Below are 27,877 nucleotides of genomic sequence, written 5' to 3' on the forward strand. Positions count from 1 at the left end.
ACATAGCGTACTGTAGAGGTTATTTTACATGCAAAGAACACATTTCACGTTGTTTTGGGGTGAATTTCCCCTTTAAAGCAAAGAAAATGGAAATGTGAACCTTTTCCAACATGAAAAGCACAGCTCAGATCATGACTCAGTAACAATATCCCCAAGCAGAAGAACGGGGAATTGCACATTCTCACATTTCACTATTTTTCAGAAATGAAAAGAGAGTAATTTGTGATTTGCATTACGTCAATGCCAACACACATTGGGGCAGCCATTTTTCCTTTCTGTTAAATTAACTGGCGTATAAAAATACACATTCGAGCATTTCCCACATCAAAGGGACATTTACATTTTAAATAATACTCATTTCTAGTGAGCGAGCTGGAGAGAAGAGAGAGGGGGGGGTTGGTTAAAAAGAGCAAGCCATTTAAGAGAGAGGGGCTCCTCTGAGTGTGGAATGATACTGGAGGAGTTTGGTCTTGTGTGGTCCCTGCTTCCCCTTTCTCCTTCGCTCTCTGCCTAAGCCTATGAGCTGGCTAGGGCACTTGCTTGCAACACACCCTGAGCTTTAAAAGGCTGGGCTGGAGGTCTGGGGAGGCACACTCTCCTCTCCTCCTGAATGCTGTGTGGGTCGGTGGGACAGCTTTTCCATCCTCCAGGCCAGTGATGCAGGCATCACCACAGAGCTGGGCCCTCAGGCTGCTCCCTCTCCTGCTCGCCGCTACCGGGAGCATTGCCACAGCCGAAGGTGAGGTTTGAGGACCCAGCAATGGCATTGTCCCTGCCGGTATATATTAGCACTGGTCTGGGTGGACGGGCGGATGGATGGGCTCACAGGTAACCTCAGGCGTAGTTTGTCTCACAGGTAACCTCAGCAGGAGTTCATGAGTAACTGTGGTCAGGTGTGTGTGTTGTGTGTCTGTCTGTCTGTGTGTGTGTCTGTCTGTGTGTGTGTGTGTGTGTGTCAGATCCAGCTTATGTAAAGTGTTATGACACAACGGGATGGATGGACTGTTTGTCTTTCCGTTGTTTTTGTGTACAGTCATCTTCACAGTCTTCCTCACAGTCTTCCTCACAGTCTTCCTCACACCATCATGACTGCTGCTGCTATTCTCTCTGCGGGAAGAATCTGACACTGAGAGTCATCAAGGTGTTTCTTAACTGCTTTTGTCCTTTTTGACGCCTCCTCAGAACCCAAGTCCCCTAGGAAAGATGTGTACTCAACTGTCTCAACGTGCTTTTGTGTTCCTTTCATATAGCGGCGCAGGAGAAAGAGAGGGACCCAGCCTATTGGAATGCTCAGGCCAAAGAGACGCTCCAAGCCGCGCTGAGACTCCGCCCCCGGTTGCACCGCGCCAAGAACATCATCCTCTTCCTGGGGGACGGTAAAGAGGCAGAACCGTAGACATATGATAACCAGATGTGGTTTATGTAAAGCACGGCATTATCTGGCACTGCAGAGCACAGCCATTTCTTTGTCAATTCTCTGTGCTGGATAAATCATTGGAATGGTAGTTATTGAGGCTCAGGCGTGCATCCAACGAATGTGGTTTAAAGAGATTAGAGTTGCTTTGGGATGCACATGGACATAAGGTCCAAGTGTTTTGTCAATGGCTGACATAATTTCTACTCTGCATGAAAGGTCTATTTTGTCATATTTATGAGGAACTTCTTCTTCTTCTTCTTCTTCATGAGTCATTTACATTTACATTTTAGTCATTTAGCAGACGCTCTTATCCAGAGTTAGTGCATTCCTTTATTTAAGATACTCTTTGAAGAGGTAGGGTTTCAGATGTTTTCGGAAGATGGGCAGGGACTCTGTTGTACTAGCTTCAGGGGGAAGCTGGTTCCACCATTGGGGTGCCAGGACAGAGAAGAGCTTTGACTGGGCTGAGCGGGCGCTGACCCCCCGTAGGGGTGGGAGGGCCAAGAGACCAGAGGTGGCAGAACGGAGTGCTCGGGTTGGGGGGTAGGGTTTGAGCATAGCCTGAAGGTAGGCAGGGGCAGTTCCTCTTGCTGCTCCGTAGGTAATCACCATGGTCTTGTAGTGGATGCGAGCTTCGACTGGAAGCCAGTGGAGTGTGTGGAGGAGCGGGGTGACATGAGAGAACTTGGGAAGGTTGAACACCAGGTGGGCTGCAGAGTTCTGGATAAGTTGCAGGGGTTTGATGGCACAAGCAGGGAGCCCAGTCAACAGCGAGTTGCAGTAGTTCAGACATGAGATGACAAGTGCCTGGACTAGGACCTGCGCTGCTTCCTGTATGAGGTAGGGTCGTACTCTACGAATGTTGTATAGCATGGAGCGAGTCACTGCTTTGATGTTTGCAGAGAATGACAGCATGTTGTCCAGGGTCTCGCCAAGGTTCTTTGCACTCTGCGAGAGGGACACCGTGGCGTTGTCAACCGTGATGGAGAGGTGTTTGATCGGACAGAATGTTCAGGAGTATTTCTGTCTGTAAAAAAGCCCTTTTGTAAGGAAAAACTCATTCTGATTGGCTGGGACTGGCTCCCCAGTGGGTGGGCCTGTCTTCCAAGTGGGTGGGCCTATGCCATCCCAGGCCCACCCATGGCTCCGCCCCTGCCCAGTCATGTGAAATCCATGAATTAGGGCCTAATTTATTTATTTAAATTCACTGATTTCTTTATATGAACTGTAACTCAGCAAAATCTTTTAAATTGTTGTGTGTTGCGTCTATATTTTTGTTCAGTAAAGATATAATTGTATCAATATAAGAGGCTTCTCAATTAAAAACATTAGGAAATAGGATGTGTTAGTCTTAGAGCACATTAATGAGGGCGGAGCCTATCAATGTCATCACTGTCATCCAATCTGTCACTCAGGGATGGGTGTGTCCACTGTGTCCGCGGCTCGCATCTTGAGGGGACAGATGGAAGGAAGGTCGGGAGAGGAGACAGTGCTCGCCATGGATACCTTCCCTTACCTTGCCCTCTCTAAGGTTGGATGAACCCCTGCACTATTTCATCCTAAAGCTCCCACTATGCTTCCATTCGAACACTCACTCCTTGGTTTCATTTAAGGAAGCTGTTTTACATGCTCTCTTCTCTTGACATTTTGTTTCTTGTCCCATTTCACCCTACTACAGCTCAGTACAGTCCTCTTGGTGTTATTGTGAGAAAATGTTACACAGCTTAAGTTTAATTTGACATTTAAAATGAAAATGCAACCATTGTGGTGAAAGCAGGAAACACAGAATGTAGGTCTAAGGTCAGATAGAAGTTAGCCAAGCATAATCCCAAAATCTTTTAGTTCTCCATTGAATTCTCCACATTTGAATAAGAATTTCCGGTCTCTTCGGTGTCCGTTCCAGCATCTCTCACACTCATCAGTTGAGGTGCACTGAATGGCAAACAAAATAATGTAGATAAACAGGGACCTGATTTAAAAAAAAGTTTTGTTACAGTACTTATGTATCGCTATGCCCATAATTTGAGCGTGTACGTGTTTGTTTTGTGCCATACAGACGTACAGTGTTGATAAGCAGGTAGCAGACAGCGCTAGCACGGCTACAGCATACCACTGCGGAGTGAAGGCTAATGCTAAGACAGTGGGCCTCAGTGCCAACGCAGTGGCCTACGAGTGTAACACCACCTTCGGCAATGAGGTGTACTCCGTGCTACATCGCGCCAAAGCACAAGGTATGGTGTACCGCAGCATGCTAATATTTATGCAGACAAGCGAAAACGAAATACACATTAAACACACACACAGACACACAGTCACACACACACACACACACACACACACACACACACACACACACACAAAAGGCTCACCTACACTACCCATTCACAGCCACCCCACACACATTCCAATGCAATATTGACCCTTCGCTAAGCCCCGCCCCAACATTTTGGAAAACCAATCGCAGCGCTCCGGTGGATAGCAACTGCCGCTAACCTATTTTGTTTCTGTAGCTATAGCTTCAATAGTGGTGAACTACTCCAGGATTTTTGGAATCGACTCCTGCTATCGGAGTCAACACTCTCAACTCCGACTCCAATTTGACAAGACTGAACCAGAATGAGCTAAAAATAGCTACAGCTGCAATGTCAGCGTAGGCAGGGCGAAACCTGTTTAGATTATTTCTGGTATATCATCAAAAGTAATCAATCACAGCACGTTTTTGGACTCATTCGGCAGTTTTTACCTGGTTAAGTTGAATACTATTGAAAATGTATGTTGAAAGTTCAATTTATATTCCCTAAAACATAAGTTGAAAATTAAGCTGTCGCTGCTTCCTGTCAATAACTTTTGATAAATAGCCAGATGTAAAAAAAATAATTTAGTCAGTTTTAAAGTGTCCAAATCACTAACCAATATGCAGAAACAGTTTGTGATATATTGAAAACTTAAACATAAAATGTACTATCTACACGTGCTCTCCCCTACATATTTATTTGGACAGTGAAGCAAAACCTTTCACTTTGATTTGAGATGTTTTATATGAGGCGACAGTACAGAATGTCACCTTTTTTATTTGAGGGTATTTTCATACATATCCGTTTGACCTTTTAAAATTGAATGCACTTTGTGTATCTAGTCCCCCCATTTGAAGGTGTCATAAGTATTTGGACAAATTCACTTATAGTGTATCAAAGTAGTCAAAAGTGTCTCATTGACCACAATTGAAAACATTGCTAACGCTAGCTAGCCAGTTAATATAACTTATTTTCTCCAAATGCATGTTAGCTAGTTAAGTTAGCCAACGTTATATTATCAATACAACTCTCCTCTACTGTTGACATCAGGATACGATTTTAGATCATTAATTAGCTCCAAAATTGGTTAGTAGCTTTGACTGCATGCTGACAATGCGTTCAGAGCCATCCAGTGGCTAGCCACACTACAAATTTAATTTAACCAAGTCCCCGTAAAGCAATTGTAACGACAGTTCACCGAAACATAACCGAGAGTCTTCAGATTAGCAACGGGTAGTCTGTTTGATTTAATTGTGTATCAAAACACAGTTTGAGATCATTGAGAGGGGTTTTCTCCAGTAGTTTGAATGGGGAATTGAAACTGTTGACCAAGGTAACAACAGTAACCAAGGGGGCAGGGCATACAAATGGTCAAGGTTCACTATCATTACATATATCTCCTATTTCCTTGTATCCACACCCTCACACGCTCCGCCATAGATAGATAGATGAGGATAATAGGATTGCAAGGTTATTTAAAGTGCAATGTTCTTAACTCATTATCTACTGTATCTGGGAGTAAACCGATCATCTGATAAAGGGTTCTCTAGCAAAAAGAAAGTCCCTTAAGTCACCCTTAAAGGCCCAGTGCAGTCAACATTATATTTTTCCTGTGTTTTATATCATATTTTACAACAGCTGATGAAACTCGCACTGTAAAAGTGTGAACAAATTTGATCAGTGTTAATTCCTCATAGTTGCTGTTTGAAAATACAATCGACACGGGACCTTCTAATCAGCAGGTTAGCGTGGACGGGAGTTTCGGCTTTCCATGGTGACATCACCATGTGGTAAATTGGTTAATAGACCAATAAAAATAAGAGTTCCAAACCTCTCTGCCAATAACAGCTAGTTTTCCCTTTTCCCCTCCCCACTCAGACCACCCTCTGACAGATGTAGTAACATTCTTGCTTGAGAAATAGTTTTTTGCTCAAAAGCCATTTTTGCCCATTTGAATGGAAATCTATTACAGTAAGGTGCTTAATTGTTACCCAGCAATGATTTGATATTTATCTCAAAACGGCTGCATTGGGCCTTTAACACCCCATAACCATTATACTTGTTAATCATTGATTTTGGTTTTCTTATATTAAGGCCGGGATTCGTTCCAAAACAGATTAACGACCTGCAAAACCAGCAAAATACTTTTCAATTTCCCAGACATTTGTGGACATTGAGTTGGCTGTAAACACTTCCGCAGATGTAGACTCGAGTAGAAATGAGTTTGTGGGCGAAAGGTAGCCTAGTGGTTAAGAGCGTTGGGCCATCAACCAAAAGGTCGCAAGTTTGAAACCCTGAGCTGACTAGGTGAGAATCCTGTTAGTCCCTCTGAATAAGAGCGTCTACTGAAAATGTTTGTGTGCCTCAATATGATTTTGTAAATGTGTACCATTGTAGAATCTTTTTTTTTTTTGTGTGTGTGTCTGTCAGTGAATAGTGTGTGCATGTTCAGTTCAGTTCTCTCACGTCACCCCGCTCCTCCGCACACTCCACTGGCTTCCAGTTGAAGCTCGCATCTGCTACAAGACCACGGTGCTTGCCTACGGAGCTGTGAGGGGAACGGCACCTCCGTACCTTCAGGCTCTGATCAGTCCTTACACCCAAACGAGGGCATTGCATTCATCCACCTCTGGCCTGCTGGCTCCCCTACCTCTGCGGAAGCACAGTTCCCGCTCAGCCCAGTCAAAACTGTTCGCTGCTCTGGCACCCCAATGGTGGAACAAGCTCCCTCACGACGCCAGGACAGCGGAGTCACTCACCACCTTCCGGAGACATTTGAAACCCCACCTCTTTAAGGAATACCTGGGATAGGATAAAGTAATCCTTCTACCCCCCCCTTACCCCCCCCAAAAATAAATAAAATAAATAAATTGTAAAGTGGTTATCCCACTGGCTACAAGGTGAATGCACCAATTTCTAAGTCGCTCTGGATAAGAGCGTCTGCTAAATGACGTAAATGTAAATGTTGATGTAAAATGTGTGGAAGTGTGTCCTAATATGGACAATGTACACCTCTGTGTTTGTCAACGGGATATCTACAGTGTGCTTGTGTGTTCCAGGGAAGTCGGTTGGCATCGTGACCACCACTCGCGTACAGCATGCCTCTCCTGCTGCCGCCTATGCCCATTCAGTGAGCCGCAGCTGGTACAGCGATGATGACATTCCCTCTAGTGCCCGCCGACAGGGCTGTGTCGACATTGCCACACAGCTGGTGACCAATGTTGACATCGATGTAAGTCTCCATAAAGGCCTTATATTGGGCATCGCAGTCTACATGTACTGCCATCTCATGTCATTCTTTTTTACTGCAGTATTTTACCAAACCTGGTCCCAACACACTGGGCACAGATGTCAGTTCAACGTCTAGTTTTGATTTACGTTTGGTTGAGTTGTCAACTGAAGTGAATTTAATGTGAAATCAACAAAAAAGTTCACCATGTCGTTGGATTTGGGTTAAACGTTGGGTGAAAAAAAGACAAAATGCCTTTACATTGATTACTTTTTTCAAATGCAAAAATGTTTCCACGTTGATTCAATGTCATCATATTTCATTTTGGGGTTGAAATTATGTGGAAACAACATTGATCCCAACCAATCTGTGCCGAGTGGGAGGAGTCCCAAAGGGATAAACATTTTAGTTTTGGCCCTAGCACTCCAGAAGGACAGATTTGTTGAAATAAATAAAAGAGAGTAAACAATCTGGGGAAAGCAGTTCCCCCTGTGGTAACAGTAATCAACTCAACATCAAGCCTTTGATTTGATTTAGGTGTGTTAGTCCCAATGTGCACTCCTTTGGGTCCCCAGGACCAGGATTGGGAAGTACTGTACTGTGTGTGGAATGTACACAGTAATATTAAGTATATATCTGGTGCAACAGGTTATCCTGGGTGGGGGGCGGATGTACATGACACCAAAGGGAACTCCAGACCCTGAGTATCCCACTTCCTCGTCCCGGAAAGGGGATCGCAAAGACAAGAGGAACCTCATTGATGTCTGGATGAAGGCCCAAAAGGTACGCATTGATTCTGTCCGTTGTTGGTCACTTTGAGGGGATATTGTATGAGCCTTTACACCTAAGGATGTGTCTGGAACCTGTTGTTAGTTAGAACCCCACAGAACTGTGTTAGTGTTCTGGAATATGTTGTATGTTAGAACTCGACAGAACTGTGTTAGTGTTCTGGAACCTGTTGTTAGTTAGAACCCCACATAACTGTGTTAGTGTTCTGGAACCTGTTGTTAGTTAGAACCCCACAGAACTGTGTTAGTGTTCTGGAACCTGTTGTTAGTTAGAACCCCACAGAACTGTGTTAGTGTTCTGGAACCTGTTGTTAGTTAGAACCCCACAGAACTGTGTTAGTGTTCTGGAACCTCCTGTCTGTTAGAACTCCACAGAACTGTGTTAGTGTTCTGGAAACTCCTGTCTGTTAGAACCCCACAGAACTGTGTTAGTATTCTGGAACCTGTTGTTAGTTAGAACCCCACAGAACTGTGTTAGTGTTCTGGAACCTGTTGTTAGTTAGAACTCGACAGAACTGTGTTAGTGTTCTGGAACCTGTTGTTAGTTAGAACTCGACAGAACTGTGTTAGTGTTCTGGAATATGTTGTATGTTAGAACTCTACAGAACTGTGTTAATGTTCTGGAACCTGTTGTTAGTTAGAACCCCACAGAACTGTGTTAGTGTTCTGGAACCTGTTGTTAGTTAGAACCCCACAGAACTGTGTTAGTGTTCTGGAACCTGTTGTCTGTTAGAACCCCACAGAACTGTGTTAGTGTTCTGGAACCTGTTGTTAGTTAGAACCCCACAGAACTGTGTTAGTGTTCTGGAACCTGTTGTCTGGTAGAATTCCACAGAACTGTGTTAGTGTTCTGGAACCTCCTGTCTGTTAGAACCCCACAGAATTGTGTTAGTGTTCTGGAACCTCCTGTCTGTTAGAACCCCACAGAACTGTGTTTGTGTTCTGGAACCTGTTGTCTGTTAGAACTCCACAGAACTGTGTTAGTGTTCTGGAACCTGTTGTTAGTTAGAACTCCACAGAACTGTGTTAGTGTTCTGCAACCTCCTGTCTGTTAGAACTCCACAGAACTGTGTTAGTGTTCTGGAACCTTTGTTAGTTAGAACCCCACAGAACTGTGTTAGTGTTCTGGAACCTGTTGTTAGTTAGAACCCCACAGAACTGTTTTAGTATTCTGGAACCTGTTGTTAGTTAGAACCCCACAGAACTGTGTTAGTGTTCTGGAACCTGTTGTTAGTTAGAACTCGACAGAACTGTGTTAGTGTTCTGGAACCTGTTGTTAGTTAGAACTCGACAGAACTGTGTTAGTGTTCTGGAATATGTTGTATGTTAGAACTCAACAGAACTGTGTTAGTGTTCTGGAACCTGTTGTTAGTTAGAACCCCACAGAACTGTGTTAGTGTTCTGGAACCTGTTGTTAGTTAGAACCCCACAGAACTGTGTTAGTGTTCTGGAACCTCCTGTCTGTTAGAACCCCACAGAACTGTGTTAGTGTTCTGGAACCTGTTGTTAGTTAGAACCCCACAGAACTGTGTTAGTATTCTGGAACCTGTTGTTAGTTAGAACCCCACAGAACTGTGTTAGTGTTCTGGAACCTGTTGTTAGTTAGAACTCGACAGAACTGTGTTAGTGTTCTGGAACCTGTTGTTAGTTAGAACCCCACAGAACTGTGTTAGTGTTCTGGAACCTGTTGTCTGTTAGAACTCCACAGAACTGTGTTAGTGTTCTGGAACCTGTTGTCTGTTAAAACCCCCACAGAACTGTGTTAGTGTTCTGGAACCTGTTGTCTGGTAGAATTCCACAGAACTGTGTTAGTGTTCTGGAACCTCCTGTCTGTTAGAACCCCACAGAATTGTGTTAGTGTTCTGGAACCTCCCTGTCTGTTAGAACCCCACAGAACTGTGTTTGTGTTCTGGAACCTGTTGTCTGTTAGAACTCCACAGAACTGTTTTAGTGTTCTGGAACCTGTTGTTAGTTAGAACTCCACAGAACTGTGTTAGTGTTCTGCAACCTCCTGTCTGTTAGAACCCCACAGAACTGTGTTAGTGTTCTGGAATATGTTGTATGTTAGAACTCCACAGAACTGTGTTAGTGTTCTGGAACCTGTTGTTAGTTAGAACCCCACAGAACTGTGTTAGTGTTCTGGAACCTGTTGTTAGTTAGAACCCCACAGAACTGTGTTAGTGTTCTGGAACCTGTTGTCTGGTAGAACCCCGCAGAACTGTGTTAGTGTTCTGGAACCGGTTGTTAGTTAGAACCCCACAGAACTGTGTTAGTGTTCTGGAACCTCCTGTCTGTTAGAACCCCACAGAACTGTGTTAGTGTTCTGGAACCTCCTGTCTGTTAGAACCCCACAGAACTGTGTTAGTGTTCTGGAACCTCCTGTCTGTTAGAACCCCACAGAACTGTGTTAGTGTTCTGGAACCTCCTGTCTGGTAGAACCCCACAGAACTGTGTTAGTGTTCTGGAACCTGTTGTCTGGTAGAACCCCACAGAACTATGTTAGTGTTCTGGAACCTGTTGTCTGGTAGAACCCCACAGAACTGTGTTAGTGTTCTGGAACCTCCTGTCTGTTAGAACCCCACAGAACTGTGTTAGTGTTCTGGAACCTCCTGTCTGTTAGAACCCCACAGAACTGTGTTAGTGTTCTGGAACCTCCTGTCTGTTAGAACCCCACAGAACGGTGTTAGTGTTCTGGAACCTGTTGTCTGGTAGAACTCCACAGAACTGTGTTAGTGTTCTGGAACCTGGTGTCTGTTAGAACCCCACAGAACTGTGTTAGTGTTCTGGAACCTGTTGTCTCGTAGAATTCCACAGAACTGTGTTAGTGTTCTGGAACCTGTTGTCTGGTAGAACCCCACAGAACTGTGTTAGTGTTCTGGAACCTGTTGTCTGTTAGAACCCCACAGAACTGTGTTAGTGTTCTGGAACCTGTTGTCTGTTAGAACCCCACATAACTGTGTTAGTTTTCTGGAACCTGTTGTCTGGTAGAATTTCACAGAACTGTGTTAGTGTTCTGGAACCTGTTGTCTGGTAGAACCCCACAGAACTGTGTTAGTGTTCTGGAACCTCCTGTGTGTTAGAACCCCACAGAACTGTGTTAGTGTTCTGGAACCTGTTGTCTGGTAGAATTCCACAGAACTGTGTTAGTGTTCTGGAACCTGTTGTCTGTTAAAACCCCACAGAACTGTGTTAGTGTTCTGGAACCTGTTGTCTGGTAGAATTCCACATAACTGTGTTAGTGTTCTGGAACCTCCTGTCTGTTAGAACCCCACATAACTGTGTTAGTGTTCTGGAACCTGTTGTTAGTTAGAACCCCACAGAACTGTGTTAGTGTTCTGGAACCTGTTGTTAGTTAGAACCCCACAGAACTCTGTTAGTGTTCTGGAACCTGTTGTTAGTTAGAACCTCACAGAACTGTGTTAGTGTTCTGGAACCTCCTGTCTGTTAGAACTCCACAGAACTGTGTTAGTGTTCTGGAAACTCCTGTCTGTTAGAACCCCACAGAACTGTGTTAGTATTCTGGAACCTGTTGTTAGTTAGAACCCCACAGAACTGTGTTAGTGTTCTGGAACCTGTTGTTAGTTAGAACTCGACAGAACTGTGTTAGTGTTCTGGAACCTGTTGTTAGTTAGAACTCGACAGAACTGTGTTAGTGTTCTGGAATATGTTGTATGTTAGAACTCTACAGAACTGTGTTAATGTTCTGGAACCTGTTGTCTGTTAGAACCCCACAGAACTGTGTTAGTGTTCTGGAACCTGTTGTTAGTTAGAACCCCACAGAACTGTGTTAGTGTTCTGGAACCTGTTGTCTGGTAGAATTCCACAGAACTGTGTTAGTGTTCTGGAACCTCCTGTCTGTTAGAACCCCACAGAATTGTGTTAGTGTTCTGGAACCTCCTGTCTGTTAGAACCCCACAGAACTGTGTTTGTGTTCTGGAACCTGTTGTCTGTTAGAACTCCACAGAACTGTGTTAGTGTTCTGGAACCTGTTGTTAGTTAGAACTCCACAGAACTGTGTTAGTGTTCTGCAACCTCCTGTCTGTTAGAACTCCACAGAACTGTGTTAGTGTTCTGGAACCTTTTGTTAGTTAGAACCCCACAGAACTGTGTTAGTGTTCTGGAACCTGTTGTTAGTTAGAACCCCACAGAACTGTGTTAGTATTCTGGAACCTGTTGTTAGTTAGAACCCCACAGAACTGTGTTAGTGTTCTGGAACCTGTTGTTAGTTAGAACTCGACAGAACTGTGTTAGTGTTCTGGAACCTGTTGTTAGTTAGAACTCGACAGAACTGTGTTAGTGTTCTGGAATATGTTGTATGTTAGAACTCAACAGAACTGTGTTAGTGTTCTGGAACCTGTTGTTAGTTAGAACCCCACAGAACTGTGTTAGTGTTCTGGAACCTGTTGTTAGTTAGAACCCCACAGAACTGTGTTAGTGTTCTGGAACCTCCTGTCTGTTAGAACCCCACAGAACTGTGTTAGTGTTCTGGAACCTGTTGTTAGTTAGAACCCCACAGAACTGTGTTAGTATTCTGGAACCTGTTGTTAGTTAGAACCCCACAGAACTGTGTTAGTGTTCTGGAACCTGTTGTTAGTTAGAACTCGACAGAACTGTGTTAGTGTTCTGGAACCTGTTGTTAGTTAGAACCCCACAGAACTGTGTTAGTGTTCTGGAACCTGTTGTCTGTTAGAACTCCACAGAACTGTGTTAGTGTTCTGGAACCTGTTGTCTGTTAAAACCCCACAGAACTGTGTTAGTGTTCTGGAACCTGTTGTCTGGTAGAATTCCACAGAACTGTGTTAGTGTTCTGGAACCTCCTGTCTGTTAGAACCCCACATAATTGTGTTAGTGTTCTGGAACCTCCTGTCTGTTAGAACCCCACAGAACTGTGTTTGTGTTCTGGAACCTGTTGTCTGTTAGAACTCCACAGAACTGTTTTAGTGTTCTGGAACCTGTTGTTAGTTAGAACTCCACAGAACTGTGTTAGTGTTCTGCAACCTCCTGTCTGTTAGAACCCCACAGAACTGTGTTAGTGTTCTGGAATATGTTGTATGTTAGAACTCCACAGAACTGTGTTAGTGTTCTGGAACCTGTTGTTAGTTAGAACCCCACAGAACTGTGTTAGTGTTCTGGAACCTGTTGTTAGTTAGAACCCCACAGAACTGTGTTAGTGTTCTGGAACCTGTTGTCTGGTAGAACCCCGCAGAACTGTGTTAGTGTTCTGGAACCGGTTGTTAGTTAGAACCCCACAGAACTGTGTTAGTGTTCTGGAACCTGTTGTCTGGTAGAATTCCACAGAACTGTGTTAGTGTTCTGGAACCTCCTGTCTGTTAGAACCCCACATAACTGTGTCAGTGTTCTGGAACATCCTGTCTGTTAGAACCCCACAGAACTGTGTTAGTGTTATGGAACCTGTTGTCTGGTAGAATTCCACAGAACTGTGTTAGTGTTCTGGAACCTCCTGTCTGGTAGAACCCCACAGAACTGTGTTAGTGTTCTGGAACCTGTTGTTAGTTAGAACTCCACAGAACTGTGTTAGTGTTCTGGAACCTCCTGTCTGTTAGAACCCCACAGAACTGTGTTAGTGTTCTGGAACCTCCTGTCTGTTAGAACCCCACAGAACTGTGTTAGTGTTCTGGAACCTCCTGTCTGTTAGAACCCCACAGAACTGTGTTAGTGTTCTGGAACCTCCTGCCTGGTAGAACCCCACAGAACTGTGTTAGTGTTCTGGAACCTGTTGTCTGGTAGAACCCCACAGAACTATGTTAGTGTTCTGGAACCTGTTGTCTGGTTGAACCCCACAGAACTGTGTTAGTGTTCTGGAACCTCCTGTCTGTTAGAACCCCACATAACTGTGTTAGTGTTCTGGAACCTCCTGTCTGTTAGAACCCCACAGAACTGTGTTAGTGTTCTGGAACCTCCTGTCTGTTAGAACCCCACAGAATGGTGTTAGTTTTCTGGAACCTGTTGTCTGGTAGAACTCCACAGAACTGTGTTAGTGTTCTGGAACCTGTTGTCTGTTAGAACCCCACAGAACTGTGTTAGTGTTCTGGAACCTGTTGTCTGGTAGAATTCCACAGAACTGTGTTAGTGTTCTGGAACCTGTTGTCTGGTAGAACCCCACAGAACTGTGTTAGTGTTCTGGAACCTGTTGTCTGTTAGAACCCCACAGAACTGTGTTAGTGTTCTGGAACCTGTTGTCTGTTAGAACCCCACATAACTGTGTTAGTGTTCTGGAATCTGTTGTCTGGTAGAATTTCACAGAACTGTGTTAGTGTTCTGGAACCTGTTGTCTGGTAGAACCCCACAGAACTGTGTTAGTGTTCTGGAACCTCCTGTGTGTTAGAACCCCACAGAACTGTGTTAGTGTTCTGGAACCTGTTGTCTGGTAGAATTCCACAGAACTGTGTTAGTGTTCTGGAACCTGTTGTCTGTTAAAACCCCACAGAACTGTGTTAGTGTTCTGGAACCTGTTGTCTGGTAGAATTCCACATAACTGTGTTAGTGTTCTGGAACCTCCTGTCTGTTAGAACCCCACAGAACTGTGTTAGTGTTCTGGAACCTGTTGTCTGTTAGAACCCCACATAACGGTGTTAGTGTTCTGGAACCTGTTGTCTGGTTGAATTCCACAGAACTGTGTTAGTGTTCTGGAACCTGTTGTCTGTTAAAACCCCACAGAACTGTGTTAGTGTTCTGGAACCTGTTGTCTGGTAGAATTCCACATAACTGTGTTAGTGTTCTGGAACCTCCTGTCTGTTAGAATCCCACAGAACTGTGTTAGTGTTCTGGAACCTGTTGTCTGGTAGAACTCCACAGAACTGTGTTAGTGTTCTGGAACATGTTGTCTGGTTGAATTCCACAGAACTGTGTTAGTGTTCTGGAACCTCCTGTCTGTTAGAACCCCACAGAACTTCAGCCAGTTCCCTTATGAAAATGGCAAAATAAATGTAATGGTCATATTAATTAGGGCACACAATAGAAAACTTTTTGCAACTGAAATATTTTTTGCAATGGAAAACTAAAATGAGCATTACTCACCAATAAAATGAGTAATGCTCATTTTAGTTTTCCATTGCAAAAAATATTTCAGTTGCAAAAAGTTTTCTATTGTGTGCCCTAATTAATATGACCATTACATTTATTTTGCTGATGTTATCGCAGTTGCAGTGAATTGCTTATGTTCCTAGCTCCAACAGTGCAATGTCAGAGTCCGGAATATAAATATACAGTGCCTTCAGAAAGTATTCACACCCCTTGACTTTTCCAAAGTGTTCTATATTACAGCCTGAAGCATAGCTAATAGAACTAACGCGTTAGTAAACCCGCTAAGCAGTTACACTGGCGGGCCCCGGTGACAATAAATTATAAAACCAAAAGCTTACCTTGACTTGGAAGAGTTCCAGTGTAGTGTTGGATAGTCATAGCCAGCTAGCTAACATAGCATCCCTCTGTTTGAGCAGGGTGTTTCAGTAGGCTAAACTAGCTAGCTGTATTTGATAGCTAACTAAGTGAAACTGAAAGTGAAAAAAAAATCTCTATATATATTTCTCTCTTGCTTTTCCTTCATTTTGGAAGAAATTAATTTGTTCACAACTGTTCAACTATTGTCTTTCTCTCTCTTTGAGTCAACTACTCACCACATGTTATACACTGCAGTGCTAGCTAGCTGTAGCTTATGCTTTCAGCACTACATTCATTCTCTGATCAATTGATTGGGTGGACAACATCTCAGTTCATGCTGCAAGAGCTCTGATAGGTTGGAGGACGTCCTCCGGAAGTTGTCATAATTACTGTGTAAGTCCATGGAAAGGGGTGAGAACCATGAGCCTCCTAGGTTTTGTATTGAAGTCCATGTACACAGAGGAGGACAGAGGCTAACTGTCCTCCGGCTACACCATGGTACTACCCTACAGAGTGCTGTTAAGGCTACTGTAGACCTTCTTTGCAAAATAGTGTGTTTTAATCAATTATTTGGTGACGTGATTATATTTAGTACAGTTTTATCTAAAAATGATAACTTTTTCAATGTTTTACCATTTTTATTTTTTTGAAATTCACTGAGGAGGATGGTCCTCCCCTTCCTCCTCTGAGGAGCTGCCGCTGGACAGTATATGCATAGGAAGAGGTGTGTACAGCAGTAGTTATACAAGATGAGCTTTGACTAGAATACAGTATTATACATATGAAATGGGTAAATCAGTATGTAAACGTTATTAAAGTGACCAGCGTTCCATTATTAAAGTGACCAGTGTTCCCGTGTCATAGGGCAGCAGTCTCTAAGGTGCAGGATTGAGTACCAGGTGGCAGCCGGCTAGTAACAGTGACTAAGTCCAGGTTGTACATCACGTTAGAGTATGTTTTCTTCCATTTGTTACCCACTGAACATGAGCCAGGTGTAATATACATCTTAGGCCGGTATCTACTACTTAATTGCCAGTATAATTATTAGGTGTAACTGATGTTGTGTTATCTCTTGACGTCAATGGGAAAGCTATGAATCACACAGTGTCCTCTGTGTCTCTGCGATGTCTGTGTTTCAGGACAAGAATTCCCAGTATGTTTGGCACAGGAAGCAGTTTGACGAGATTAATGTAAAGACTACTGACCGTCTCCTGGGTAGGTTGGTTTAACCAACATGTACAGGTACACACACTCGCGCACACGCGCGCGCGCGCACACACACACACACACACACACACACACACACACACACACACACACACACACACACACACACACACACACACACACACACACACACACACACACACACACACACACACACACACACACACACACACACTCACATACATCAGAGGTGGCTGGTGGGAGGAGCTATAGGAGGACAGGCTCATTGTAATGTCTGGAATGGAAATTATGGAAAGGAGTAAAACCTGGTTTCCATACGTTTTATATGTTTGATACCATTCCATTGATTCCAGCTATTACAATGAGCCTGTCGTCCTATAGCTCCTCCCACCAGCCTCCTCTGACACACACGTGCACACATCCTACACACAACCACACGTACTCTCAAACACACTCACAAACACCCGGAAACATACATTCCCTTAGCCGCTAGGGTACATGAAGGTTATCAGGTGTTGGTGTTATATAGATGATTCCATAGGAAAGATAACCCATAAGTGGTTTCAGTATGCGAGAGAAAATCAAAGGAGGGCTTATCAGATCTTATCACTCATCTGGTATTCCAGGAAGGTTGGTAACTTTAGTGGTTATGCAACTTTGTTACACAATCACTTATCCAACAGCATTATTGCAAACTCAACAAAAACTGTTCCAAGACCGAATGATCTCTTGAGTGGCAACCATTCTGTTGACTAAGTAATGAATGATAAGACTGTCTCTGAAGTTTTGTCTGAGAGATTGATGATTTCCTAATATGGATGCCATGCACGGGGGGCGTTGAGTTTTTCTTCACCAGGAAAAAACGTACTTCTGTCATTAACTGTTACCACAAGATGAACTGCGTTCCCAACATTGGTTTTCTCTCTTTATTAGTTTCTTCCTCCCTCTCTCTTTCCTTCTTGTGGCGGCAGGTCTCTTTGAGCCAAAGGACATGCGGTTTGAGGTTTTCCGAAACGCCACACGTGACCCGTCCATCGTTGAGATGACAGAGAAGGCCATTCAGATCCTCAGCAAGAACCCCAAAGGCTACTTCCTCTTTGTAGAAGATGAGTACCTCTATTTAATCAAAACACATACTGTAGCATGGGGTAATACAGTCCCCATAACACTATTACCAATACAGCTACAGCAAGAACCGCTGAGATTAAGAATTTACCCAGGATGCCTTCTGTTGAACATTTATGATATTGTAATTATTGACAGCAATTATTGACAGCATGTATTGAAAGCTGTGGTTGTATTGACAGCTGTGGTTGTATTGACAGCTGTGGTTGTATTGTGGTTGTATTGACAGCTGTGGTTGTAATGGCAGCTGTGGTTGTATTGACAGCTGTGGTTGTATTGACAACTGTGGTTGTATTGACAGCTGTGGTTGTAGTGGCAGCTGTGGTTGTATTGACAGCTGTGGTTGTATTGACAACTGTGGTTGTATTGACAGCTGTGGTTGTAGTGGCAGCTGTGGTTGTATTGACAGCTGTGGTTGTATTGACAACTGTAGTTGTAATGGCAGCTGTGGTTGTATTGACAGCTGTGGTTGTAGTGGCAGCTGTGGTTGTATTGACAGCTGTGGTTGTATTGACAACTGTGGTTGTAATGGCAGCTGTGGTTGTATTGACAGCTGTGGTTGTAATGACAGCTGTGGTTGTAGTGGCAGCTGAATTGTTTCTTGTAAGAAGTTCAAGAGGGGTCAAGTCCTAAATTGAGATAGGCTACTCAAATGTTCACGCAAATTTCACATTTACATTTACAATTAATGATTCATGCAAGGATCTCAAGTTAGGATTCAATGATAAAGGAGTAGACAGATGTACATTTTTAGGACACCCTGTCACGATCGTTTATGGAAGATACGGACCAAGGCGCAGCGTGATAAGCGTACATTTTATTAAGTACTTAACTCACGACAAAACAACAAACAAACGAAACGTGAAGTCCTAGGTTACACAAAACAAACCTTAACGGAACAAGATCCCACACCGACTAGTGCCAAACAGGCTGCCTAAGTCTGGTCCCCAATCAGAGACAACGAGATACAGCTGCCTTCTGATTGGGAACCACCCTGGCCAACATAGATCTAAATGATCTAGAACATCAACATAGAAAATATAACACAGAAACTACACACCCTGGCTCAACATTTCAGAGTCCCCAGAGCCAGGGCGTGACACACCCTGAGTCTTAAGGCCCCCACTTCTTGAGTCAATCATCAACTCTCCTTGAGTCAATCATCAACTCTCCTTGAGTCAATCGGCACACCTCAACCTCACACCAAAGGGGCCTTTCTGAGTTGTGTTGTTCTTGTTTTACGAGGGAGAATTGACCATGGGCACCACGATGGCATTGCCAAGCTGGCTCTGACAGAGGCCGTGATGTTTGACCGGGCAGTGCAACGAGCCTCCCGGCTCACCAGAGAATCAGACACCCTCACTGTCGTAACCGCAGACCACTCCCACGTCTTCACCTTCGGAGGAAACACCCCCCGTGGAAACCCCATCTTTGGTACGGCCCAAAACAGTCTTAGGCCCACGTCTGTACAGATAGTACAGTGCCCATTTTAGGACATCCTCAAGGATCGCAAGGATGTCCTAAAATGTACACCGTACTGTAAGATATACAGTCAAAGGTGCAATGTTTTTAGTTGTCTTTTCACTTCAATGTCAGATATTTTTGTGTCCAGCATGTAATGTAATGTTCACCGTCATGTTATGTCAACCATTTTGTGTCAGGTTTGGCACACAAGAAGGCAGATGATAGGATGCCATTCACCAGCATCCTGTATGCCAACGGTCCTGGTTACGTACATGCGAATGGGACGAGAGGAAACATCACATCGGTGGATTACTGTAAGTATACAGTGGATTATTGTAAGTATACAGTGGATTACTGTAAGTATACAGTGGATTACTGTAAGTATACTACAACTATTATAATAATACAGGCGGTAGCTGTTTTGTCAAATGTGTGCGCATGTGAATTGTTTGTGTGTGTGTGTGTGTGTGTGTGTGTGTGTGTGTGTGTGTGTGTGTGTGCGCGTGTGTGTGCATGTGTGTGTGCACATGCGTGCATGCATGTACGTACGTACTTGCAGATGTGCTCATGTTCCTCTTTTGTACATGATTGTGGTATATTGTAGGCCTTTCATACTGTTTTGTTCTTAGCCCTAGACTGGCCCTGGGCTAAGCTTAGCACTGGGTTAACAAATGCTTGTGTGAACACAGGATAAGCTAGCCCAGGGCCAGTCTAACCTGGGGCTAAGAACAAAACAGTATGAAAAGGTCTACAATATACCACAATCTAACGGACGAACACACATGCGACATACATTTTATCTCTGTAACGCGACCAATGATATAAGCGATAAGACATTTATTAACACATTATTTCCCCTTGCTTCTAGCCTAGCATTTTGATTTCCAACAGTGATGGTTTGTGTAAACCTTGCTGTCTGCCTGTCCGACCTCGGAAACAATGTTTACCTTTTGAAATTCACAGAGAATGCTGTGAACGAACGAGACATCAACTTTTCTGATCCAGGCGAAATCATGCAACAATATTATTATCATGGATATATCCAATTAAATGTCAATAGAAAATCTATGAAAACAGAGGAAAATGGAGTGTTTGCTGCCCTTCCAGCTGTAGAGTTTGTAGCTTTAGATGTTAGCCAGCCTGCATAGCAACCATTTTTGTTAGGCATAGCAACCAATGTTTTTGCACGGATGAAAGTATTTTGGTTTTCGTCCTCAGATATAAGGATGAAATAGTCTGGATAACAAGCAGAACACATTACAGGCATCACCAGCATATGTAAATTAAGTGACAGTGCAGCTTTTGTGATTGGACAGTCAGCAGTCTAGGCGTGGTTCTTGACCCCGTTTCTCACTGTCTATTTTGGCACCGTGTTTCTGGGTCTAACTTCGAAAAGTCGGTGCTAACCCTGGTCCGGAGCAGGACCAGCTAGCCCTGGGATAAGATTGGTGCTAGCCCACATTACAGTGCGCAAGTGTGAACACTCGCTTAAACCCGGGATAAAATCTCCCTTAGCTCAGGGCTAAGGAGGCTCTTAGCCCTGGGCTAAGGTGCAGTTTGAAAGCGCCTTGTATGTGTTTATAAACACGTACACAAATTGGGCTTTAACCACAACCTCTCTGGTTCTCAGACGATGAGGAGTACATGCAGCAGGCTGCAGTCCCTCTGGAGTCTGAGACCCACGGCGGGGAGGACGTGGCCATCTACGCCAAGGGCCCCATGGCCCACCTCTTCCACGGGGTCAAAGAGCAGAACTACATCGCCCACGCCATGGCCTACGCAGCCTGCATCCCACCCTACACGGACTGCCCCCCACATCCATCCGCCTCAGCCGGACACACACACGCCCTCTCTGGGCTGCTTTTCTGTCTGGCCAGCCTCCTTTGGCTCCTGTTCAGATGATGACACACACAATCCGACAATCATGGGTCCATATCAGGACAGTCACACGTCCATGGATGTTGTGTCAGAGATGGGAGAAATGGGGCAAATCTAGGTTGACTATTTTGGAGAAGTGCCTAGATTGCTACGTCATATTGCAGCAAATTCGGAGGGTAGTCCTGACAGGGACTTGAACCCGGATCCAGGGACTGTCAACCCCAACATCTTAGCCATTACGCCAAGAGCTAGGGGTTCTTTGGCTTGTAACCATAGCGGAACCCTTTTTGGTGCTATATGGAATTATTTTTTGAAGGTTCTATAAAGAACAATGCTCATAAGGTTTTAAATGCAACCTGTATGGTGCTATAAAGAACCTTTTCCTAAACATTCTATAAAGAACCATTAAGAAAGATTCTATGTAGCACCTAAACAGGGTTCCGCTATGCTTACAACCCTGTTTGAGGCTTTATAGAACCCTTTTTTTATGGTTCCTTATAGAACCTTTATGGAGAATGGTTCTATAAATAACCTCTCTCAATCTGAAAGGTTCTTTTTAGAACTTTTTGAAGAACCATAAAGGGTTTTTTAATCTGGTCATCCATGTTGTATTGTTAAAGTTCTATAGGTGTTATTATTGTGTTAATTGACAAGTTGAATCAAGTGAGCTACCTCTGGAACAGCTGAGGGTCCCTGAGGAGAGAATTGAGAACCACTAACTGACTTAGTCAACCATTCTCAATTGACACAAGGTCATACGTGAGTCTTTCACAAGACACCGTCACTGGCCACAGTCATATATAATATGTAATGGCATAACACAACACATTAAATCAACTGGAATTACACTCTCACTCACGGTTGCACAAAAAAGAGCTGTGAGCAAACACGCCCCAAAATATTCTAATGAGCCGCCTCCCTTACATTTTACTTATCACTAAAAGAGCAAAGAATCCTTTTGTGAACTGTAAAGAACCACTGAAGAGCTCAAATGGTTATTGGAGTCATTATGGTTCCACATAGAACCACCACCTTTCCCAAGGAACCCTTGAGGAACCTTAATTTTATGGTGTGGACACTAGTAATGTGGTTGGCAGTGAAACTGAAAAAAGGAGACCTGGAACGTCACCAAGATATCGTTTCTAGTAGAAGTAGGTCATACTGTAAACCCCAAGAGATGGGGTCTGTATAGTTTTTTTGCAATCACTATAGCTGGACTAAGACAATGAGATGACTGTGGTGACCAAAGAAGATGTGGTGGCTTAAGTAGTACGATCAGGTATTCCAGACACTGGTTAACCCTAGTCCTGGACTAAAAAACATGTTCAATGTGCTTCTTAGACCAGTGCTTGGCCAATGGTCAAAGGAAGTCAAAGGTTGTTCGGTTGTTGTTCTGAGAACGTTTAGGAAGAAATGCTCCCACTGAACTGTGTTATGAACACAGTTTAGAAGTAAACAGGAAGTTAACTGCCATTTAGCAAATGTTTAAATGTTGTATTTTTGACCTTTTTGTTACCAGTTCAATTGTCTTCCTCAGATTGTACCTCATATTAGCATTATAATCTTTTTTTTTCGTTGTTGATTTTGAAAATGAATGTATTTTTTGTATGCAGATGTTGTTCATGTATTTTTATACATTTGTAGAAATTTGTTTTGAATATCTATAAAAATAAAAACTCAGTTTGTTTCTTTGCTCTCCTTCCTCCTTGAATCCAACTCAGCATACAATGGAAGGGTCAGTTATACTACATGTGATACTCATCTTTACAAGTGAAACCTTCAAAAATACTGTCTGAAATTAACTTTAATAAAATATTCTCACATTGTAGCCATTTTGGTTTACTGTGCCATGGCTGATATATTTAGCCAATTTCCTCAACTTATTTCCTTCTGTGTTTCATTAACCACTTTTCCTTATGTTTTCATGTACCGAATAAAAAACATGAGTTTAATGTGTTTCCATTCCATTTTCCACTCTGTCGACAGTTTTGCCACACAAACTGTTGCGATAAATGACAGACTTGCCCAATCTGGTTTTCATGCATGCTCTGCATACAACAGTTCGCTGATGAAGTGGACACTGGACAGTTTAGGTTATATGATCAGATGATTAAGAGAAATATCCTTTTTGTTTGTTAATTGGCAGCTAAGCACACTGGAATAGCACACACCCCTGGACATGTATAGGGTTATGTTGTGGATATATATATAGGGGTATGTAGTGGATATATATAGGGTGGTGTAGTGGATATATATAGGGTTATGTAGTGGATATATATAGGGTGGTGTAGTGGATATATATAGGGTTATGTAGTGGATATATATAGGGTTGTGATGAGTGTGATGGAAGGCGCAGGAGGGTAATCACCAAATACAGAGTTTATTCCGTCTTTACACAATATGCGCTGGAATAGCGACAAACGAAACAGGCACAGGGGAAACTATCATCCCTGGCAATACACTGTAACGGTATCTCCATACAATACATAGGCACAGGGGAAATATCTACCCTGGCAACAAAATGGTACGAGTAGCTCCACCGAGCTACACTACTCTCACAATTAAACAATCACCCACAAGGACAAGGGGGGCAGAGGGAACACTTATACACGGACTAACGAGGGGATAAGAACCAGGTGTGTGTAATGACAAGACAAGACAAATGGAATGATGAATATAGGAGAGGCAGTGGTGTCACGCCCTGACCTGGAGACACTGTTATTCTCTAGGTAGTTTGGCCGGGTGTGGTTCCCAATCAGAGGCAGCTGTCGCTCGTTGTCTCTGATTGGGGATCATACTTAGGCAGCCAGTTTGCATGCCTCGGTTGTGGGATCTTGTTTGTGTTTCGGTGAGTTTGGCTTGTTTGTGTATAGCCTTCCAACGTCACGTTTCGTTTCGTTGCCTTTTGTTGTTTTGTCAGTGTTTATCCAGTTTAATAAACATGTTCGCATACCACGCTGCACCTTGGTCTGACCTGTCTCTCAACTATTGTGACAAGGGGCTAGTAACCCGGTGACGCCGAACGCCAAAGCCTGCCTGAACAAGGAGGGGAGGCAGCCTGGGTGGAGGTCGTGACAAGGGTGGTGTAGTGGATATATATAGGGTGGTGTAGTGGATATATATATATATAGGGTGGTGTAGTGGATATATATAGGGTGGTGTAGTGGGGATATATAGAGTTATGTAGTGGATATATATAGAGTTATGTAGTGGATATATACAGTGGGGGGAAAAAAGTATTTAGTCAGCCACCAATTGTGCAAGTTCTCCCACTTAAAAAGATGAGAGAGGCCTGTAATTTTCATCATAGGTACACGTCAACTATGACAGACAAATTTAGAAAACAAAATCCAGAAAATCACATTGTAGGATTTTTTATGAATTTATTTGCAGATTATGGTGGAAAATAAGTATTTGGTCACCTATAAACAAGCAAGATTTCTGGCTCTCACAGACCTGTAACTTCTTCTTTAAGAGGCTCCTCTGTCCTCCACTCGTTACCTGTATTAATGGCACCTGTTTGAACTTTTTTGTTATCAGTATAAAAGACACCTGTCCACAACGTCAAACAGTCACACTCGAAACTCCACTATGGCCAAGACCAAAGAGCTGTCAAAGGACACCAGAAACAAAATTGTAGACCTGCAACAGGCTGGGAAGACTGAATCTGCAATAGGTAAGCAGCTTGGTTTGAAGAAATCAACTGTGGGAGCAATTATTAGGAAATGGAAGACATACAAGACCACTGATAATCTCCCTCGATCTGAGGCTCCACGCAAGATCTCACCCCGTGGGGTCAAAATGATCACAAGAACGGTGAGCAAAAATCCCAGAAAAACACAGGGGGACCTAGTGAATGACCTGCAGAGAGCTGGGACCAAAGTAACAAAGCCTACAATCAGTAACACACTACGCCGCCAGGGACTCAAATCCTGCTGCGCCAGACGTGTCCCCCTGCTTAAGCCAGTACATGTCCAGGCCCGTCTGAAGTGTGCTAGAGTGCATTTGGATGATCCAGAAGAGGATTGGGAGAATGTCATATGGTCAGATGAAACCAAAATACTCAACTCATCGTGTTTGGAGGACAAAGAATGCTGAGTTGCTTCCAAAGAACACCATACCTACTGTGAAGCATGGGGGTGGAAACATCATGCTTTGGGGCTGTTTTTCTGCAAATGGACCAGGACGACTGATCCGTGTAAAGGAAAGAATGAATGGGGCCATGTGTCGTGAGATTTTGAGTGAAAACCTCCTTCCATCAGCAAGGGCATTGAAGATGAAATGTGGCTGGGTCTTTCAGCATGACAATGATCCCAAACACACCGCCCGGGCAACGAAGGAGTGGCTTCGTAAGAAGCATTTCAAGGTCCTGGAGTGGCCTAGCCAGTCTCCAGATCTCAACCCCATAGAAAATCTTTGGAGGGAGTTGAAAGTCCGTGTTGCCCAGCGACAGCCCCAAAACATCACTGCTCTAGAGGAGATATGCATGGAGGAATGGGCCAAAATTGGGCCAGCAACAGTGTGTGAAAACCTTGTGAAGACTTATAGAAAACGTTTGACCTGTGTCATTGCCAACAAAGGGTATATAACAAAGTATTGAGAAATTTTTGTTATTGACCAAATACTTATTTTCCACCATAATTTGCAAATAAATTCATAAAAAATCCTACAATGTGATTTTCAGGAAAAAAAAATCTCATTTTGTCTGTCATAGTTGACGTGTACCTTTGATGAAAATTACAGGCCTCTCTCATCTTTTTAAGTGGGAGAACTTGCACAATTGGTGGCTGACTAAATACTTTTTTCCCCCACTGTATAGAGTTATGTAGTGGATATATATAGGGTGGTGTAGTGGAGATATATTGGGTGGTGTAGTGGATATATATAGGGTGGTGTAGTGGATATATATAGGGTGGTGTAGTGGATATGTATAGGGTGATGTTGTGGATATGTATAGGGTGATGTAGTGGATATATACATAGGGTTATGTAGTGGATATATATAGAGTGGTGTAGTGGTTATATATAGGGTTACATAAAGGATATATATATAGGGTTATGTAGTGGATATACAGTGGGGGAAAAAAGTATTTAGTCAGCCACCAATTGTGCAAGTTCTCCCACTTAAAAAGATGAGAGGCCTGTAATTTTCATCATAGTTACATGTCAACTATGAGAGACAAAATTAGAAAAAAAAATCCAGAAAATCACATTGTAGGATTTCTTATGAATTTATTTGCAAATTATGGTGGAAAATAAGTATTTGGTCAATAACAAACATTTCTCAATACTTTGTTATATACCCTTTGTTGGCAATGACACAGGTCAAACGTTTTCTGTAAGTCTTCACAAGGTTTTCACACACTGTTGCTGGTATTTTGGCCCATTCCTCCATGCAGATCTCCTCTAGAGCAGTGATGTTTTGGGGCTGTCGCTGGGCAACACGGACTTTCAACTCCTTCCAAAGATTTTCTATGGGGTTGAGATCTGGAGACTGGCTAGGCCACTCCAGGACATTGAAATGCTTCTTACGAAGCCACTTCTTCGTTGCCCGGGCGGTGTGTTTGGGATCATTGTCATGCTGAAAGACCCAGCCACATTTCATCTTCAATGCCCTTGCTGATGGAAGGAGGTTTTCACTCAAAATCTCACGACACATGGCCCCATTCATTCTTTCCTTTACACGGATCAGTCGTCCTGGTCCATTTGCAGAAAAACAGCCCCAAAGCATGATGTTTCCACCCCCATGCTTCACAGTAGGTATGGTGTTCTTTGGAAGCAACTCAGCATTCTTTGTCCTCCAAACACGATGAGTTGAGTATTTTGGTTTCATCTGACCATATGACATTCTCCCAATCCTCTTCTGGATAATCCAAATGCACTCTAGCAAACTTCAGACGGGCCTGGACATGTACTGGCTTAAGCTGGGGGACACGTCTGGCACTGCAGGATTTGAGTCCCTGGCGGCGTAGTGTGTTACTGATGGTAGGCTTTGTTACTTTGGTCCCAGCTCTCTGCAGGTCATTCACTAGGTCCCCCTGTGTGGTTCTGGGATTTTTGCTCACCGTTCTTGTGATCATTTTGACCCCACGGGGTGAGATTTTGAGTGGAGCACCAGATCGAGGGAGATTATCAGTGGTCTTGTATGTCTTCCATTTCCTAATAATTGCTCCCACAGTTGATTTCTTCAAACCAAGCTGCTTACCTATTGCAGATTCAGTCTTCCCAGCCTGGTGCAGGTCTACAATTTTGTTTCTGGTGTCCTTTGACAGCTCTTTGGTCTTGGCCATAGTGGAGTTTGGAGTGTGACTGTTTGAGGTTGTGGACAGGTGTCTTTTATACTGACAACAAGTTCAAACAGGTGCCATTAATACAGGTAACGAGTGGAGGACAGAGGAGCCTCTTAAAGAAGAAGTTACAGGTCTGTGAGAGCCAGAAATCTTGCTTGTTTGTAGGTGACCAAATACTTATTTTCCACCATAATTTGCAAATAAATTCATAAAAAATCCCACTGTGATTTTCTGGATTTATTTTTCTCAATTTGTCTGTCATAGTTGACGTGTACCTATGATGAAAACTACAGGCCTCTCTCATCTTTTTAAGTGGGAGAACTTGCACAATTGGTGGCTGACTAAATACTTTTTTTCCCCACTGTATGTATATATATATATATATGGTTATGTTGAGGATATATATGGTTGAGTAGTGGATATATATAGGGTTGTGTAGTGGATATATATAGGGTTGTGTAGTGGATATATATAGGGTTATGTAGTGGATATATATAGGGTTGTGTAGTGGATATATATAGGGTTATGTAGTGGATATATATTGGGTGGTGTAGTGGATATATATTGGGTGGTGTAGTGGATATATATAGGGTGGTGTAGTGGATATATATAGGGTTATGTTGAGGATATATATAGGGTTGAGTAGTGGATATATATAGGGTTGTGTAGTGGATATATATAGGGTTGTGTAGTGGATATATTTAGGGTTATGTAGTGGATATATATATATATATATATATATATATATATATATATATATATATAGGGTTGTGTAGTGCATATATATTGGGTGGTGTAGTGGAT

The 27,877-nt window shown here is 43.2% G+C and overlaps 1 protein-coding gene across 1 annotated transcript; it reads left to right on the forward strand.

Annotated features, from left to right (window-relative positions):
- Window positions 1-611: 611 nt before the first annotated feature.
- alpi.1 (alkaline phosphatase, intestinal, tandem duplicate 1) lies at window positions 612-22,616 on the forward strand. The gene is made up of 11 exons (XM_041890881.2): window positions 612-739; window positions 1,251-1,376; window positions 2,833-2,948; window positions 3,474-3,648; window positions 6,771-6,943; window positions 7,589-7,723; window positions 16,269-16,344; window positions 17,289-17,423; window positions 18,685-18,876; window positions 19,104-19,220; window positions 20,537-22,616. Exons 1-11 carry the CDS (start codon window positions 658-660, stop codon window positions 20,806-20,808), a joined length of 1,599 nt encoding a protein of 532 aa, XP_041746815.1. The 5' UTR covers window positions 612-657; the 3' UTR covers window positions 20,809-22,616.
- Window positions 22,617-27,877: the final 5,261 nt, after the last annotated feature.

This window comes from Coregonus clupeaformis, chromosome 11 (genome assembly GCF_020615455.1).
Source record: "Coregonus clupeaformis isolate EN_2021a chromosome 11, ASM2061545v1, whole genome shotgun sequence".
NCBI classification, from domain to species: Eukaryota; Metazoa; Chordata; class Actinopteri; order Salmoniformes; family Salmonidae; genus Coregonus; species Coregonus clupeaformis.